Raw genomic sequence first — 19,255 nt, 5'->3', positions numbered from 1 at the left:
ATTTATAAAACTGCACAACATGAACAGTGACTCGTTCATTGTTACGATGTTTTTATGGATGATCATACAAACATTTAGTATTAGAACTATTATAAAAAAGAACATAAAATCTCATTAAATGTGATTTTATAAATACAGTAGAAATCTAACGTGTTTTTTAATAAGACCATGTGTACTTTTAGGATAATAACACAATCAACCGAACAATGTAACACTATACCATATTTAGTTGAGAAATGTTATTATTCATTTTTGTTTTGCTCTCTCTCTCTCTCGATCTCGAGATCGAGATCGAGCGGTATATTGCGGCTTGCATTCACCAGGATCATTTGCTTTTCCAATAATAATAGTCAAAGGATGACAAACCAATTATTTTCTGTCGCATTGTTGCGATGTCGCGTTGCCCGTGTACTATACTATATTATGCCATACTATACTCGTTTCCGCACTCCTTTCTGCTACATTTCAAAACGTTTTCAAACAATCAAGAGCATGATCTTAGGACGACAGTACCCTCACAGTCTATGCAGATGACAGCATAATATACAAAACCATGCACTTAAATTACAAGAGGATCTAGACGCAGCAGGTAGGTGGGAGGAAGATTGGTTAATGTCCTTCCACCGGACAAGCGTAACGTCCTCAGCATCTCAAACAAACGCACAAAGACCTATTATACATACAAACTCCACAACCACAAATATCTAGGAATCATAATACAAAATAACTTACGATGGGACACACTCATCAACAACATACCTGCAAATGCTAACGAGACACTAGGATTTTTTTAAACGAAATCTCCAGATGAACTCGCAACATATAAAAAAACATGCTTACAAATACATAGTCAGACCCAAACTGGAGTACTGCTCCTCGGTATGTGACCCTCACCAGACAAATCAAATCATGCAAATTGAAAAAAACAACGCAGAGCAGAACACTACACAACAAGCAGATACCACAACAATGTCTTTTAAAAGATCAATTTGTTTAGATGTCTTAGCGAGACAATTAATTCATTTTTTTATGTTACACAACAATGTGCCGATGGTATGAAGCCGGTATATTCAGATCGAGTAGGGTTGCATAATGTTATGACGACACAATTATCATTTCTAAATGCAGGTAGCTTTAAATCGAAAACTTACCATGTTAAGAACACTTTATAATCACTTAATTTTATCGTAAAACTCATCTCAGCCATTCTAAATCGTATTTTTTTTTAGCGGGGGAGACCCCCGGACCCCCTAACACCAAATTCTCGCGCCTTTGGGCGCTCGCAAATTCATCAAAATGCATCGTAAAAATCATCTAAGCCATTCTAAATCGTAATTTTTTCTCGGGGGAGACCCCCGGACCCCTAAACACCAAAATCTCGCGCTTTCGGGCGATCGCAAAATCATCAAAATACATAAAAACTCATCCCGGTGGTCACCCTCAGACCCCTAATAAAACACCAAAATCTCGCGCCTTCGACACACACGCTAATTTGGCCAATTTGCGTATTCGTTAATTTCCTTTTAGCGACCCCACTGTCTATAAATGTGTACAAGGATTAAATTTAGTGATATATGAAAAATGTACATAAAGCATATATTATATGGTTGGGAGTTGAATTTATCTCCTCCTGTAGGTGTGGCGGGGGAAGGGGGGGGGGGGCGGGGGTTTACAAAATATTGAGGACCTTTGCCCCCCCATGACGTTTCATCTTCCTACGCCACTGACATACCTGCAAATGCTAACGAGACACTAGGATTTTTTTTTAAACGAAATCATATATTGTTGAGTGTTCATGAAGACCATCATGTGGCAATAGACTATAGTCAAAGTCATATACGTCCTTGAGCACACCCATTCACACATAGACATATTCAAAAATGTAGCTGCCACCAAGGCCTTATTCAAACATTCATTTTCCCACACACAAATTAAACAATGGAACATCCTCCAGGTGGCTACATATGGCAAGCCAGAAATTCAATTCCGATATCGGAAATTCTAATTCCGATATCGGAATTAGAACAAAAATTCTTGATATCAGAAATTCTAATTCCGATATCGGAAATTCTAATTTCGATATCGGGAATTAGAAAACAATTTCCGATATCGGAAATTCAATTGCCGATATCGGAAATTCTCTCTACTCATTATTTGCATTGCAGATTATATTTCATTTCCGATATCGGAAATTGAATTCTCGATATCGGAAATTGAAATACCGATATCCGATATGGGAATTAGAATTTCCGATATCGAAATTAGAATTTTTGATATGGGAATTAGAATTTCCGATGTCAAAAATTAATATGAATTCCCGATATCGGAAATTGATTTCCCGATATCGGAAATTGAATTCCCGATATCGGAAATTAGAATTTCTGATATCGGAAATTGAATTTCTGTTATCGGAAATTAGAATTCCCGATATCGGAAATTGGAATAAAAAGTAACTTGGCTTGCCATAGCTACAGTACAAAGCACTATAATAAAGGACTTCAAGTCATATATCCTAAAAACAGAACTCGAAGACCTAAACCCCACTCCCTAAAACTCTATACTATTTTTATCTTATAACTATAAACTAAAAAAATTAACCTGCACCTTCACAATCACTGTAAATAGCTAAGGCTTCACTTTTTTTTCACAATCACGCTCCTGCCAATCCACACAATATATATAATCATCGTGGATTTGTGTCACCAATAAGAAGGAATGAGAATGTTCGTCGGATTAGCTAGGGTCGTACCCTGCCGGGAACGGAGTGGAGGCAGGGTATGATTATTCGTTCTAGGGTCGGCGATAGAGCTGATTTATGTCCGATTTCGTTATTTCGTATTTTCGTCTCGGAAACTCGTTAATCAAAATTATCAGTCCTTGTAGTTTCACCGCAAAAGACATTTAAATGAAATCGTTAACTATATATAAATATAGGAAACTAGTGTATTGGGTAAAATGGTGCGCATTATTATCAAACACTCTCATCTTTTCCAAAACTTTGTGCATATTGTGTAGGATATGTGATTTTAATTAGAACTGTTCGTATTATTTTGTTTCATTCCACCATAAGTAGTTTTTGAAAATATGCGTAAATTTGACATATAACACGCTAGACAATCCGTAAATTTTAAAATTGAAGATTGGGTTTTATTTGCTCTTACCAGAGATTTAGTAGATCTATACTACATTAGTCTCTTACCAAAATCGTCTGGTGTGCATCTGTGTTTTAAAATGTACTAGGCCTAACGTTATATGCGTTCTTGAAACTAGTTTGATAATTTGATTTCAAGGACGTACATGTAGATATGAATCTTTGATTGATTTCGAAAAGTTATTTGTTTACCGTTAATACTACAGTTATTATAGCTTGGATAATTTTACCAGTTATGTGTGCTCTGATCGTGATGTCATAATTTTTTATTTATTTATTTTTGTGTCAGTGTGGCACAATCACAACATCGCAGAGAAATTTCCGGCAAACTCCAATATCGACCTCACACAGTTACTCCCCTTCTATTCGAATTCTTCTATACTGAAGGGAAAATAGTGTTTCGAATAAACACAGAAAAAGTAAACTCTCGATTTACGATGTTTTTCATTCGACGACAGACTCAGATGTTATTTACTTAGGCGACCGAGAAAGACAATCTAAAAATGTCCTGTTATGGATGTGGCTCCGGATTCGGCCTTTTTTCGAAAGAGGTAGTGTTTTATGAATTCTGCGATGATGTGAAAGATAACGTTCCAGCTTACGACAGACTGATGAGTTACATTCTTAAAATAACCCCTTTTAATTTTGATGTAAAATCTAGATGTTTTTAAATGGTAGGTATATTACACTTAAACTTTTAACAACCGGGGTTTTTGATCCATTAGTTTGCAAAATCCTCTCGGCGCATCTTGCATAAACCACAGGTTGGGCCACCCGTTACTACTGTTTATATTATAATATATATTTTCAGTCACTGGGTACGTTATATCCCAATTGGGATATAACGTACCCAGTGACTGAAAATATATATTATAATATAAACAGTAGTAACGGACTGGGATATAACGTACCCAGTGACTGAAAATATATATTATAATATAAACAGTAGTAACGGGCCCCTGTGGTTGGGCACATGTAAATTTATTGCTATTATAGCGATATAAAGCCATAATAGCTATTTATAGCTATACAAAACTGATGGTAAACAACATTTTTGAAGACAAAGTTGCTTCCGCTCAAAACAGACTCCTGAAACTTGCAATGATTGTTTATATCGATCATTCAAACATATAGAAAGCAGTTTTGATGAGGTATAATTCAAGACTGGAGTTTTCTTTTTATTAATAACAAAATATTTTCAATTATGTTTAAATCTGGTGATTGAGCGGGCTAACTCATTCCATTAATTCTGTTCTGGACGATGCAGTCTTGAGTGGACCTCGCACGGTGAACTGGGCATTGTCGTCTTGGAAAAAATAGCCACCAGTAGGAAAATGTCGAGCAAGAACTGGCCAAAGATTTTCCTCCAAAACCTCCTGATACTTTGCAGTATTAATATTTCCTTCCACTCGAGCTAATGTCCCCAAACCGTTCCAACAAATGCACCCCCAAATCATAAGCTCGAGTTGTTTTGGGTATCACGCAGCTGCACAGGATCCGGTCGCCATCCTTCATCTCGCTTTCTCCATATATAAACCCTGTGGTCCTGTCCAATCATTGTTTTGCTTTCATCAGAGAAAATAACTCGCTTCCAATTATTTAGTGTCCATCTCTGCTTTTCTCTACATCAAGCAAGTCTCTTATTTTGGTTAATCTGCTTCACGACAAGTTTCTCCCTAGAAACACACCTAGTATACCCATGTTGGCTTAGATGTCGTTGAAGTGTTCTTTAAGAAGTTGGAATATTCCTTTGCTCATTGTATTTAACGATAATATCATTAAGGGAATCCCTCCTATTGTTTTTAACAATCCGCTCCAAAGAACGATAATCCCACAAATTCACTAACTTTGGTCGTCCGCTTCTCGGCCAGTTTTCCACTGAACCACATGTACAAAATTTATTTACAATGTCAGTAATTGTAAACTTGGGTATTTTTAACATCATACTTATCTTTCATTGTGAATATCCACTCCGAAACATCCCTACGATCATTTTTTTACTGCCCATTGACAGTTCTTTCCCTTTTCAGCCCATCTTGGCAATACACATACACAGGAAAAAACCAGAAAGCAGACGACAACAAAACTATTGTGTGACGTAACATGAGGTCATATGCAAACCTAAAAATAACGCACGTCATCATCAGTGACGTTTACAACGAATATCCAAGGCCATTTTCAGTGATGTTATTGACACAACGTGAACACGCCGCCATTGTGACCGAATACTTTTGGCACGGCACTGTAGCTATAAATAGCTATTATATCTATATATCGCTATAATAGCAATACATTTACATGTGCCCAACCTGAAGCATAATACAAAATCCTCTCGGCGCATCTTGCATAAAGCATAATGTAACTGGAGTAATAAAGTAAAGATTAGTAACATTAAAGAACAAGCATATAGGCCTAAAGCACTCATCAGACCCAAACTAGAGTACTGCTCCTTTATCTGAGATCCACACAGTACTGGCCAAATACAACAAATAGAAAAAAATCAACGCACAGCAGCACGATATGTACACAACAGATATCATAACACTTCCTCAGTCACAGACATGTTACACACACTCCAATAGCTAAAACCAACACTACAAACACACCGCCTACAATCATGACTCATCATATACACATACAATAATATATAAAATCGCATATCACCTCGTTGCCATCAACCCAGAACAATATCTTACACCTGTCGACACCCGCACTAGACACACACATCCCTATGCATACAGACACATTGCAGCCACAAAGGATACATTTGAGTATTCCTTCTTCCCATACACCACCACACATTGTTTCTGGTACAATTTACTATTATTTGTTCAGTATTAGCGTTTGTTACTTAGGAACTTGATACAATTTTCTCAAAGTATTGCATCTATTTTCAATACTTTCCGACATGCTAATAAATCTAATTGTTGCATTTGTGCTATGTTGTGTTATGTGTTTTGGGGAAAAAACTGTAATTCAACGGAAGAATTTCTCTTTTGTTTCAGCATGGATGCAAACAATGTGGATATGCATTTTGTGGAAAATGTTTGACAAAAAAGACTGCGATTCCGAAACTTAAAAATGAAAAACATCATGTGTGTAACAGGTGTTTCAATGTCCTAAATGGGTAAGACATATTTATATATATAACAAAAAAATGGTGAGTACGTTGAATTCAACTGACTTTGATAGAGAGATATAAATGTAGTGGAATTGGACTGGGTCAATCATCAGTGACCACATAGCTCAATCTGTAGAACATCCTGCTAGTGTTTGGAAGTCATGTGTGTTCCCAGTCTGGCCGCTACTTTATTTTTCCTCTCTTGTTAAACATTGGTGACTCAATGAGATTGAATTGCATTGCCAACCATTGTTTCAAGCATTGGGAGTATGCTTAGCTAGGGGTATGGAAACTTGTGAGATGTTGTTTAAGGACGAAGATTTGGTGAAAGGATTGGTAAATGTTGCAGTATTGAATTAGGTTGATCATCAGTGACCAGGTTCTTCTTCTTCTTAGTTATAATGCCATCCATCAATGTTGATGATTATGGGCATTAAGCTTGTTTGATAGAGCTTTCGGCTAGTGTTCGGAGGTCCCAGGTTTGAGCCTTGCCACTATATATTTAACTCTCTTCGTGGTACTCAAATATGAAAAACATGCACAATTATTTTCAAAAGCGATTTGAATAGCCCACCATCTGATGATCCATATGTAAAAAAAAGTTATTATTGCTATTTCTCAAAAAGTACTGAACGGGTCTGTCTCAAATTTCATATGTATGTTCCCCTAGGGCCCTAGTTGTGCATTTTGATTACATTTTGGGATCAATTGGTCAGCAAGAGAGCCAGCGGACAGCCATCTTGGAATTTGATATTTAAAGTTTGTTATCACAATTTTTCAGAAAGTATTGAAGGGATCATTCTCAAATTTCATATGTAGGTTCCCAAGGGCACTTGTTGTGCATATTGCATTTTGGAACTGATCGGCGAAGAAGATGGCCGACAGGCCGCCATCTTGGAATTTGATAGTTGAAGTTTGTTACTGCTATTTCTTAGAAATACTGAAGCGTTCTATCTCAAATCTTATATGTACAATGTACCAGTTAGTATATGTATGTTTGAAAAAGTTTGAAAAGCAGAGAAAATATCCACCTTTCCATTGTCAGACATAGATCATTCTTTGGTGGACGCCAACTTGTCGCCAAGATCCCTCTAGGATCTCTTGTTTATGTATCAATCTTTAATAGCATAATCTAGGTCTTTAAAATCTTAGATATTCACAGATTCTATCTTGTTTTGATATCCATGTAAAATACTCTTTGTTATGTTTGCTTCATTTATTTAATTTACACTTTATAATTACAGACGAGCGAAAGATTCCTCAATTGACAATCCTGCCAAATTTTCTCCTCCTGCTGCCTATAAAAAGTATGTTAATAGTTCATAAATGCATGTTTCTGATATAAAGTAGTATTCCCTTATACCATTTCATGTTGGTTTACCACATGAAATAGCTACATGTAAGAAAAGGGCAAAGGATAATTTGTGGTAAAGGGGAGGCAACTCTTACATAGATGTCCACGCTGTTCTGTCGCCTATCATCTGTCATAGTTATATCAAGGACACAGTCAAAGTTTATAATGTTTATTTATATAAAACATACATTAATATAAAACTAAGGAAAGCATGAAAACAGTAAGGAAGACTGCATGTTACAATAGAGCAGTCACTCTAAAGTCTTTGGTTTTTGACGAAGGTTGAGGGACAGATACATACAATGTACAGAACTCATTAGTAAAAATAATAAATCAAGTGTCAAATTTATGAGCTATGAGCCCTGTATTTACAAAGACCAAAAGTTTCATTTGCCAATAAAGAAATCCACTTGTGTTTTCCTCCCTTAACAATTTTTGGGACAAAAAGTGTGAGTCTTGCAAAAAAACCAAAAAAACCTTTATGTTGCAATGATTATTCAGGACATTTGTGAAACAAGCATGTATAATATATCTAGAAAACCAATTATTGATTGAGTTGGCAGCTGAGCATTATTTTCATCTTTGAATTCTTCAGACGGGTAGCAGCCTTACAGGAACGAGAACAAATGGGGACAGGTTCATCACATTCCATATCTGCTGCCAAAGGTCCGACAAAGGCTCAGTATAAAGGCCTCACAGCAGCTGAACGGGACATAGCAGAGAGACTGAACAAACTTAAAGAAAAACCAAAACGTAAGGGAGATAGCAGAGCGACTGGACCAAAAACTTTACATATATAAGCTTTTTAGCAGAGCAGCTGGACAAAATCCAGGGAAAACCAAAAGGTTTGGTTTGAAGCAGTCACTCAACAAACTCTAGGATACATTGTAAGGGTTTGGTAATGACTGTTTTAATATTTGCTTACTGCTGGTAAAGTTTAAAACTGAATAACAACTCGGTGTTCATACTGATTGTGTCTATGTCTGATTGCCCTCTTTTGTCAATATTTTTCAAACTGAAGTTGAAAAGCACAAAATTATTATTGTTAGCATTGTCATGACTCTATTTCATTATTCAATCATCTGTATTTGCTCACAGAAGCTGCTCCAGTTGCATCAGAAGAAGAGATGAAGGAACGGCTGGCAAAGTTAAAGGGACAAAACCCTGCAGTGATGACCGCCCCAACCAAGCTGGTATGCTGTAGATAATTGATCTGAATAATACCACAGGTTAACTTACCTGTTGCTTTATTATGTTGTGACAGTATCAGCATATTTTATTTTATAGTCATTGTTCTTTGCACTAATTATTACTATTGGACCTTGTGATTGTGAAAACTCGAGTAAATATGAACCAAGCTTAATGAAAATTTGCATATAGACTAACATTGGAAATATCTGGAACAAATTTGAAAATAACCTTGACTGACTCTTAATTTATTTAGGGAGTTATTATCCCCTGCGAAACGCGTTTGCGAGGGATATTGTTTTGGGTTCCATCCGTCCATTCGTCTGTCCGATATCCTTTTCTGGGCTATAGCTCAAAAATGGTTCAATGCAACTCCTTGAAACTCATCGTATACATTAGACAAGTTCCCTTGTTGTGCCTTTTGCTACTGCGGACCTTCCATTTTTGGAATGAAATCCATTACCATGGAAACACTTAGTCAAAAATACCAAATTACTGTTTCATTTTGATTCCGGACTAAAACTCCAAAACATTTCAACGAAGCTCCAGGAAATTTTCTAAATATATCAGACAAGTGCCCTAGTTGTGCCTTTTGTAGGTGCGGACCTTCAATTTTGGAAATTTTTCTGTTACCATGGATACCAAATTACAGTTTCTTTTTGTTACCTGCTATTATTTTTTGTTCAGTTTTACAATACTCACATACATTAAAGTTATGCTTTAATTATAGTTTGACCTTGATGTATTTGGGTTTTATACCAACTGTGGGGCACGGGGGATAATGCCACTCTTTGTGACTCCTTGTTGCCTTTTGCAATAATAATTATTGAACCTTGTGAACACGGTAATATGAGTAAATATACACCAAGCTTAATGAAACTTTGTATGTAGACCTATTAGATGTATGTTCCTATATCGTGAGCAAAATACATCAGTTGGCTCGTAAGTTACATAGCTAATTTTTATCAAATATCAGATGACTGTTAAGGCCCAGGGGCTCTTGTTATTTTCGTCCTATTTCATAATATATAGATTCTTTCCCCCTAGTGCCTAGTTATGCATATTGTATTGTGTGCTGCAGACATCCATGGTGGTAATGATAGTTGACAGGTTTTGCTGTTATGTAGACTTTGTGTGTAGTTTTCTAGGAAGAGTGAAAGAAGGAGAACACAGAGAAAAGTCCAGCATAGACCATTAAATGGTAGGAATCGAGATCCCTCTGGGATCTCTTGTTCTACCCAATGACAATACAAATATTTTCCTTCAAAGAGGTTGTTTTTATTCAGCCTTTTGTTGTAACATTCATCAAAATATCCATATAACTGAGTTATGAAAACAGAAGTTACTGTATGCATATACTTACATCTTAGGTATAATAACAAATACCTTCAAAGACTTATGGGGAAAGCTTTACAGGTAATGTGATATAATGATTTTGCATTTATATTATATTTTAAAAATTTATAATTTTAAAAATTTATTTATTTTAATTTATATTAATTGGTACCATTTATCAAATGCTTTCTTCCAAGTCAGGAGGCTTCTCTCCCTTCTGTTTTAGATAACCAAAACATTTTAGATATGATATGAACCTTATTCATTGCTCATCATTGAAATGTTGTTTAAATGTTCAATTCACACATTTCAGTCATTTCTGGCCCCAGAACGTCGCACACAGCAGGCCCAAATAGATGATATTTTGGATGAGATTGCAGCTGAGGTAGAACTAGACTCTCGCTTGCCTGACCCTGTCAAACAGGTTGAAGGTCGCTTGTCTAACTTGAGAGGTCAAGGTCAGGATGATAACAGTAAGAATATTACATACATTATATCTTTATTAATTATCATCAATTGATGTTGTTTGGGAGATGTGGTTAATACAGTCATAATTATAAGTCTACCAGGCAGTGACCCACTGTGATGCTAAAGCCTCTATACATATTGTCACCTCATTGTAGGCCAGCCTTCAACATCGGATGATCAACAGAATAATCTAAACAGCAGTTTAACAGATAACACTCAGCCATTTGTGCAGAACATCGCTTCACCATCCGGAAAGTCAGGTCAGGATGATATCAGTGTGGAGGAGATGCAGAGGCTGATAGCTGAAGCATCACAGGAAGTGGAGGCAGACGCCAAGAGGGCACTTGACGGACTTCAGAAGGATAAGGAAATCATGAAGAAACTACAAGATTACAAAGGTCAAAGTAAAGAGGACATCAATAAAGGTATGAAGTAATATATACCCAAAATACCACTGGTCGGAATTTAACCAAGTTAGGCATGTAGCATCCTTATGTGGTGGAGATAAATGTACAAATGGTTGGTCTAATGTTCCGGAGGCCTGAGGGGCAGGACCAAAAGATAAAAACTTTGTACAAATGGTTGGTCTAATGTTCCGGAGGCCTGAGGGGCAGGACCAAAAGATAAAAACTTTGTACAAATGGTTGGTCTAATGTTCCGGAGGCCTGAGGGGCAGGACCAAAAGGGGTCTATTTGGCCATATTGCTGTAAAACAGCTTAAGTATAATCTCTAAAAGTTATGAATGGATATAACACTTATTTCACATGTTATATTCTTAGGGATTCAAAATTGTGCAAATGGTTTGGATGACCCCAGGGGCCCTGATGGGATGGGCCAAAACGTGTCTGTTAACAATTGTCCATGTTGCTATAAACAAATTCTTCTCTAAAAGTTGAGAATTGGTATCCTTCATACGTGTATTTTGTTTGTACATGTATTATCCAAGGGTGGGGATTAGAAATTGAACAAATACTGGTACATGTACTTCGGCTGATTCCATGGGTTTGCAACTTTGATTCGCAAGTCAAGGGTACAGTAGTCTACGATACTGAACCCTTGGCATATGTCACTTCATAAGTCATGTTTTGGCACAGACCACCTGCTGGATCACCACAGTTGCACCCCTTCCATTTATCTTATAAGCAACCAATGAAAAAGCTTGTATCATTGTTGTATGGATTGAAAAATAGCAGCGGCCATTGAAATGCACAAAATGGCATATTGTTTGCGACAGATTCAAAATACCAAAGATAAACAAGTTTGTGAGTCATTTGTTTGTCAGTTTAAACACCAGTTTTTGTGTTTCATGCATCAATGTCCAATTTTGTCTGGACATCGCAGTTTATCTTTGCATAATTTGTTTAACTTTGAGAAACAGAACACATGCACATATTTACTTTCCCAATCTGTTTGAAGAGCAACTTATCCATGTACTTCATTAAGCACTGGTCTAAAATTTAATACCCTGATAATTGATTAATAGTAAATATGACTCCGCTAGGAGCTGTTGTTGACAGTCATGGTATGCTTCAATTTACAAATGTAGGTCACTACTATCACTTCGATTCAGTTTTGTTGACATATAAAACTGCGTTTTCATTGGTCGCCTAAACCTAGGCTCATTCAATCAGAATTTGAAAGCGAGAACTTCAATTTTGACACAACCTATGCCAGGGGTTCGGTATCGTAGACTACTGTACCCTTGGCTAGCAAAGTTGATGGGTTTGAGGAACAGGGCTAAAATTGGTAAGTATGGCCATATTGTTTTATATTGATGAAAACAACTTCTTTTTGGAGATTTATAAATATTTCTTTTTCATATGTTTAGTTAAATTTATTTTTGATTTTTCCTTTTGAATGAGACAGCTGTGTGTTTTAAATTGAATCCATTATTCCAATACCTGACAATGTTATGTCAGATTTTAAGCTAAGTGCTGTATAATTTAATGAAATGACCAGGTGAGCAACACAGGCCCTCTTCTGTATTCTTATCACTGGTCGGACTGTTGTCGTAATCAAGGTTAAATGTCAAAGATTATTTCAAAAAGTAACACCAATGGTTTTCATGTTTCAGATAATGCCCAAAGGGAACACATGGAAAGTTCTGACAGTGATAATGAAAATGAGGATGAGCTAGCCGCAAATCTGATTAAACGGGTAACACCTTCTCTCACTAACTCATATAAAAATAATACTGGACACAGGCAGATGCCTATATATCTAGATCCATTTTTCTCTGACAGGGAATAGATTGAAAAAATTATTAAGTCTATGATTAGTAAAAACATTCTGGTTGTCCCCAGTGTTTATCCAGTCGGGCTTCAAGAGTTTTCATTGTTGGTGATGTGATAATCTCATTTGGCAGAGAGTTCCAGTGATTAGGCACCCTTTCTTTAAATGAGAATTTCCTTACATTTGATTTACATATTAATCACTTTTATGAAACAAGTCTAAGAAGTTTTTATTTTTGCTGGCCAAGGCTTGCAAAAATATAAACTTCTTAGACTTGTTTCATAAAATCTCATTATGAAATGAACACTCATGTAAGATTCTATATTTCAAGTGGTAGACTGTGACTTCTTGTTCTCTTCCTCATTTTGATTTTTAAGAATTGGTTTCTAACTGACGGGTTGTTGTACCCATGCATTGATTATACACCTGAATCATGTCTCCTCATAATCTTCTGTGCTTCAACATAGGTAATTTTAATTTCCTTAATCTGTTTTTGTAACTTAAATCCTTTAATCCTTGTATTTGTTTTACAGCTCTGCACTGTAAATATAAGCTTGTGTCACATTGTAACTTTCAAAAAATAATTTACTTGTGGTGAAATATTTAACTCTATATAATTTTTGTATATGACTTGTTGTATCAACCTACTTTAAAGGGATAATTTTGGTTAAGCTAGCATCAACATTAGGTAGATATCAGACATAAACCAGTTCTAATAAAAATTGGAATAGTCGAGTTGCTGTGATCTGCATGCAAATTTTCACAAGGGATAATTTGTTCATTGCTAAAAACAGCAATGGTTGTAGCTACATTAACTGTCACTTTAATTTAAAAATGTTAAAAATTTTCAGTTAATGGAGGAGCAGAAACTTGATGAGGCCGCAGGTAGAGACAATATAGATGTGGATAAGATGGGGCAGAGAAAGTCACAAATAAGGTCAAATGAGGAAAGGTCACAGGTAAGGAGTGGTCAGCTACTGAACAGATGTAATGATTACTTATTGTAACTCAGCATTCTGCGTGCAAGTGCCATGACACTATTCTTCCTCTCACTTATAATAAATTAAGCACACACCAGATAGGTATTGACCTTTGGTCAATGTCATAGATACCAAATGTGTTAAAAACCCTTTAGGCATGTTTTTGACCATTTCATACTTAAATTATATAATTGGTAAGTTTGATTGGATTAATGGTTTTTTTTATCTCTTCAAATAAGAAGTGATAAGATCTGTGTTTCACATGAAGAATTGAGGAATCAAGTTGTCTGTCTTTCATATCTATATAGATAAATTATTAGCAAGAACTTGTCTAATATTAATTGGCATTGTTGTATTGTTTGGTATGTTGTTGACAGGAGGATGATGACGAGCTGCCCTACTGTTCTATCTGTACCGAGGACGCGACAATTCGCTGTCACGGTTGTGATTTGGATCTGTACTGTAGTCAATGCTGGAAGTAAGTGAACTTGTTAGTTGTTAATAATAGGTATCAGTAGATATAAGTTTACATCCCCACCACAGGTGTCTATTAGTATTCTGATATCACTCTGGTGTTTTACTAGTCCACTAAACCTATTAGGCGTAGGTGCTTTAAAAAAAAAAAAAAGCCTTTTTTAGGCAAATTTTTTTTCCTTTTAAGCCTAATAATATATGCAGGTTTAGTGGACTAGATTTTTAGCCCACCATCATCAGATGGTGGGCTATTCAAATCGCCTTTCGTCCGTGGTCCGTCGTCCTTCCGTCCGTCCGTCCTTCCGTCCGTCCGTCCGTCCGTCCGTCCGTCCGTCCGTCCGTCCGTCCGTTAACGATTCTTGTTACCGCTATTTCTCTAAAAGTACTGAAGGGATCTTTCTCAAATTTCATATGTAGGTTCCCCTAGGACCCTAGTTGTGCATATTGTATTTTGGGACTGATCAGTCAACAAGATGGCCGCCAGGCAGCCATCTTGGATTTTGATAGTTAAAGTTTGTTACCGCTATTTCTCAGAAAGTACTGAAGGGATCTTTCTCAAATTTCATATGTAGGTTCCCCTAGGACCCTAGTTGTGCATATTGCATTTTGGGACTGATCGGTCAACACGGTCAACAAGATGGCCGCCAGGTAGCCATCTTGGATTTTGATAGTTAAAGTTTGTTACCGCTATTTCTCAGAAAGCACTGAAGGGATCTTTCTCAAATTTCATATGTAGGTTCCCCTAGGACCCTAGTTGTGCATATTGTATTTTGGGACTGATCGGTCAACAAGATGGCCGCCATGCAGCCATCTTGGATTTTGATAGTTAAAGTTTGTTACCGCTAATTCTCAGAAAGTACTTAAGGGATCTTTCTCAAATTTCATATGTAGGTTCCCCTAGGACCCCAGTTGTGCATATTGCATTTTGGGACTGATCGGTCAACAAGATGGCCGGCCGGTGGCCATCTTGGATTTTGATAGTTAAAGTTTGTTACCGCTATTTCTCAGAAAGTATTGAAGGGATTGTTCTCAAATTTCATATGTAGGTTCCTCTAGGACCCTAGTTCTGCATATCACATTTTGGGACTGATCGGTCAACAAGATGGCCGACCAGCAGCCATCTTGGATTTTGATAGTTAAAGTTTGTTACGGCTATTTCTCAGAAAGTATTGAAGGGATTGTTCTCAAATTTCATATGTAGGTTCCCGTAGGACCCTAGTAGTGCATATTGCATTTTGGGACTGATCAGTCAACAAGATGGCCGCCAGGTAGCCATCTTGGATTTTGATAGTTAAAGTTTGTTACCACTATTTCTCAGAAAGCACTGAAGGGATCTTTCTCAAATTTCATATGTAGGTTCCCCTAGGACCCCAGTTGTGCATATTGCATTTTGGGACTGATCGGTCAACAAGATGGCCGCCAGGTAGCCATCTTGGATTTTGATAGTTAAAGTTTGTTACCGCTATTTCTCAGAAAGTATTGAAGGGATTGTTCTCAAATATCATATGTAGGTTCCTCTAGGACCCTAGTTCTGCCTATTGCATTTTGCGACCACCATCTTGGATTTTGATAGTTTAAAGTTTGAAAAGCAGAAAAAAGAAGTGTAAGTTTGAAAAGCAGAGAAAAGATCCCTCTTTCATTTGTCAGACATAGATCAATCTTTGGTGGGCGCCAAGATCCCTCTGGGATCTCTTGTTACATAATTGATAAAAAATTGAATTATACTAAAGACAAGTTATTTCTACTATAAAGACAAAATGGCTGTTAGTAGATTTATGACACTTTGGTTTCTTTTCTTTACAGTAAAAGTCACAAAGACTTCCAGATGGAGGATCATGTTACATCAAAATACATTTCACCTAAAGGGATCACGTGATGTTGGTTAAGGAACTTCAGGCCGAGAGGTCAAGGTTATCTAGCAGTGAATTAATAATAAAGGACTTCTCATACAGCCAGGATCTACAGTTTAAATAGAGAAACACGGAATTATATCAAAGGAATTAACTGTGCTACAATAATCGAAAAAGAAAATATGTGATTGTATTAACTTGGAGTTTTAAAGTTATTCCATGTCAGATAGGATGCTAGTGATTAAGAAGTTGGAAATTAACTAAATGTTTAGAATCTTTTGTAGTGAATAGTGGATAATAAGTTATATTGAAGATAGCTGTATTTACAAACGTACTATTTATTTTCAAAGTTTAATATTTTATGCCAAAATTTACCACTTTGCTAAAGGAGATACACTTTGCTTCCATTTCTAATGTTTTTATATATTCAGCACGTTGATTGTATAAGCTTCCAAGCTTTATATGTTGTTCACACAGTGAATGTTTCTTATATGTACATTTTGTACATTGCTCAGTGGTTCTTGGATCAGGAATCTTTGAACAACAGACTTATTTTATTTCCTTGGTGTAATAAATTAATATCAATACGTTTGTGCTTTAGTACTACATGAATAATAGTTTGTACTAGGAGAAATCAAGTCATGTACCATTATTCTTAACATTACATATTTGTTGATGATCCCATTATTTTTACACTTCCTTTGCAGTACTTTTCTGTTACAATGTTATTGCTATGTTGCATACCCTTTTGAATCTAACAATGAGCTAAAAGAGTACACTAAAATATTCATGAACAGATGTTCGGGTATACAGAAGTAGGTGTAGAAAAATGTATATAATCATAACACCACAAATTACAAATATTTTACAAGATAATTTTTATTATAAGATTACTCCAATTCAGAATTAAACACATTGAACTGTGTACAGAATAGAATTATCCTTGAAACTAAGTCTCAGACTCAACCAACCTTCTCACTAATATAAACAATTTGTAAATAATTTTGATCATAAATCAGATCAATAAATAAGCTACAATCAGTTAATGCAAAACAATATCAAAATAATTTCAAAGACTAAATTTTCTTAACTGATCTAAAATTAGGGCACATTTTATACACATCAATACCTGTTCTTGACTACAAACCTATAAACCTGTTTTATAATTGCCCATTATATCGTTCACTGCTGATATCAAATTCCAGTATTTTCAATGAAAACTGATTGACGCAAGGTAATGTGGTAGCAAAGCGTGTACTTTAGGGCTTTAGATCCAATGAAACAGAACCAAGTGGCTTTTGTATTTTCTTAAATTTAGTATTCGTAGAAAAACCCCAGAAAAAAATATCTTAAGTTGTAACAGGAATGGAGGAAAATGTAGCAGCCAGACTGAGTTTGAACCAGGGCCTCTGAACACTGGCCAGATGTTCTACTAATTGAGCTACCTGGTCACCAAACCCAGTCCAATACATTGTACCATTACTTTGACTAGTAAATGTACCATACATATTTTAGCGGTTATTATATTTTAGAACTTTTCACACTTGAAACTTAGCGTTGAACTATCATGGCACTAACTTGTTCAAATTCAATCAATTTTGTCCTATAATTTGTTTGAGTAAACATAATTATGTTTACAGCAATCAAAGTGATTAAAGTCGCTATTATATAGATTCTGCCTGAACTTGGCTATAATTATGTACCTACACACAATTAAAAGTGCTGTATTGATAATGTTTAGCTTTACTCTGAATTTAAAAACTTAATCTTGGTCTCTTATTTGAGTATTTCAGTAGGTTTGTATGAAATGGATAATCACATTTCACATGTCATTCTCAGAATTTTTAATAATGGACGGCATCAAAATTGTATAAACCAGGTAAAATGTAAAATCAGACAGCGAGATTCCTACACTGTGGGAAGTTTTGTCTATACCCTAAATGCTATCCATACCCAGTTTACAATGGACACTTACATAATACACAAATCTAAAGTACTTGAGAATTCTGTTGTATGTAGAAAATTCTATTATAATGACAAAGGAACCTTTTTATTGTAGCACTCAAATTACTTATGTAGAAACAAAACAAAAATTATTATTATAAAAACCTAAAAAGCATGGACATTTTCATATTTCTAAACTAAAAATGTCCAGTTTTATATAGTTTATCAAAGCTAGATTGTTTTGACAAGTTATATGTTATATGTTTACAAATCTGTTTCAGATCTGCTAGAATATACATATACGACAAGATATGACCTAAGCATTGTTGGTGGTAGGGTGTGGGACGGTGTGGGGGTTCAATATATTACAACACTATAACACATTCTCTGTCTGTCCGGGTCCGGGTGGGGTGTGGTTTAATGTTATATCTGTCTATCAGAGTCCGGGTGCGGTGGGGTTCAATGTTATAACTGTCTGTCAGAGTCCGGGTGGGGTGGGGTTCAATGTTATAACTGTCTGTCAGAGTCCGGGTGGGGTGGGGTTCAATGTTATAACTGTCTGTCAGAGTCCGGGTGGGGTTCGGTTCAATGATATAGCTGTGAATCAGAGTCCGGGTGGGGTGGGGTTCAATGTTATAGCTGTCTGTCAGAGTCCGGATGGGGTTCGGTTCAATGATATAACTGTCTGTCAGAGTCCGGGCTGGGTGTGGTTTAATATTATATCTGTCTATCAGAGTCCGGGTGGGGTGGGGTTCAATGTTATAACTGTCTGTCAGAGTCCGGGTGGAGTTCGGTTCAATGATAAAGCTGTGAATCAGAGTCCGGTTGGGGTGGGGTTCAATGTTATAACTGTCTGTCAGAGTCCGGGTGGGGTTCGGTTCAATGATATAGCTGTGAATCAGAGTCCGGGTGGGGTGGGGTTCAATGTTATAGCTGTGAATCAGAGTCCGGGTGGGGGTTCAATGTTATAGCTGTGAATCAGAGTCCGGGTGGGGTTCAATGTTATAGCTGTCTGTCAGAGTCCGGGTGGGGTGGGGTTCAATGTTATAGCTGTGAATCAGAGTCCGGGTGGGGTTCAATGTTATAGCTGTCTGTCAGAGTCCGGGTGGGGTGGGGTTCAATGTTATAGCTGTCTGTCAGAGTCCGGGTGGGGTGGG

The 19,255-nt window shown here is 36.5% G+C and overlaps 1 protein-coding gene across 1 annotated transcript; it reads left to right on the top strand.

Annotated features, from left to right (window-relative positions):
* The first annotated feature begins 3,530 nt into the window (after positions 1-3,530).
* Positions 3,531-16,743, top strand: LOC138319253 (abscission/NoCut checkpoint regulator-like). Its single transcript, XM_069262277.1, has 11 exons — positions 3,531-3,702; positions 6,157-6,278; positions 7,517-7,579; positions 8,222-8,379; positions 8,725-8,819; positions 10,463-10,622; positions 10,773-11,042; positions 12,693-12,775; positions 13,702-13,809; positions 14,208-14,308; positions 16,108-16,743. Exons 1-11 carry the CDS (start codon positions 3,655-3,657, stop codon positions 16,178-16,180), a joined length of 1,281 nt encoding a protein of 426 aa, XP_069118378.1. The 5' UTR covers positions 3,531-3,654; the 3' UTR covers positions 16,181-16,743.
* The last annotated feature ends 2,512 nt before the right edge of the window (positions 16,744-19,255 follow it).

The sequence above is a fragment of the Argopecten irradians genome, chromosome 3, assembly GCF_041381155.1.
Source record: "Argopecten irradians isolate NY chromosome 3, Ai_NY, whole genome shotgun sequence".
NCBI classification, from domain to species: domain Eukaryota; kingdom Metazoa; phylum Mollusca; class Bivalvia; order Pectinida; family Pectinidae; genus Argopecten; species Argopecten irradians.
The sequence above is the reverse complement of the archived record's forward strand: the minus strand, read 5'-3'. Positions and strand labels throughout refer to the sequence as shown.

What these genes read in the sequence shown, in the direction of transcription:
- LOC138319253 (XM_069262277.1), top strand. Translation starts at nt 3,655, where the DNA reads ATGTCCTGTTATGGATGTGGCTCCGGATTCGGCCTTTTTTCGAAAGAG. An exon ending in CAAATGAGGAAAGGTCACAG is followed by an intron (nt 13,810 to 14,207) that starts GTAAGGAGTGGT and finishes TGTTGTTGACAG; the next exon opens with GAGGATGATGACGAGCTGCC. An exon ending in TACTGTAGTCAATGCTGGAA is followed by an intron (nt 14,309 to 16,107) that starts GTAAGTGAACTT and finishes TTTTCTTTACAG; the next exon opens with TAAAAGTCACAAAGACTTCC.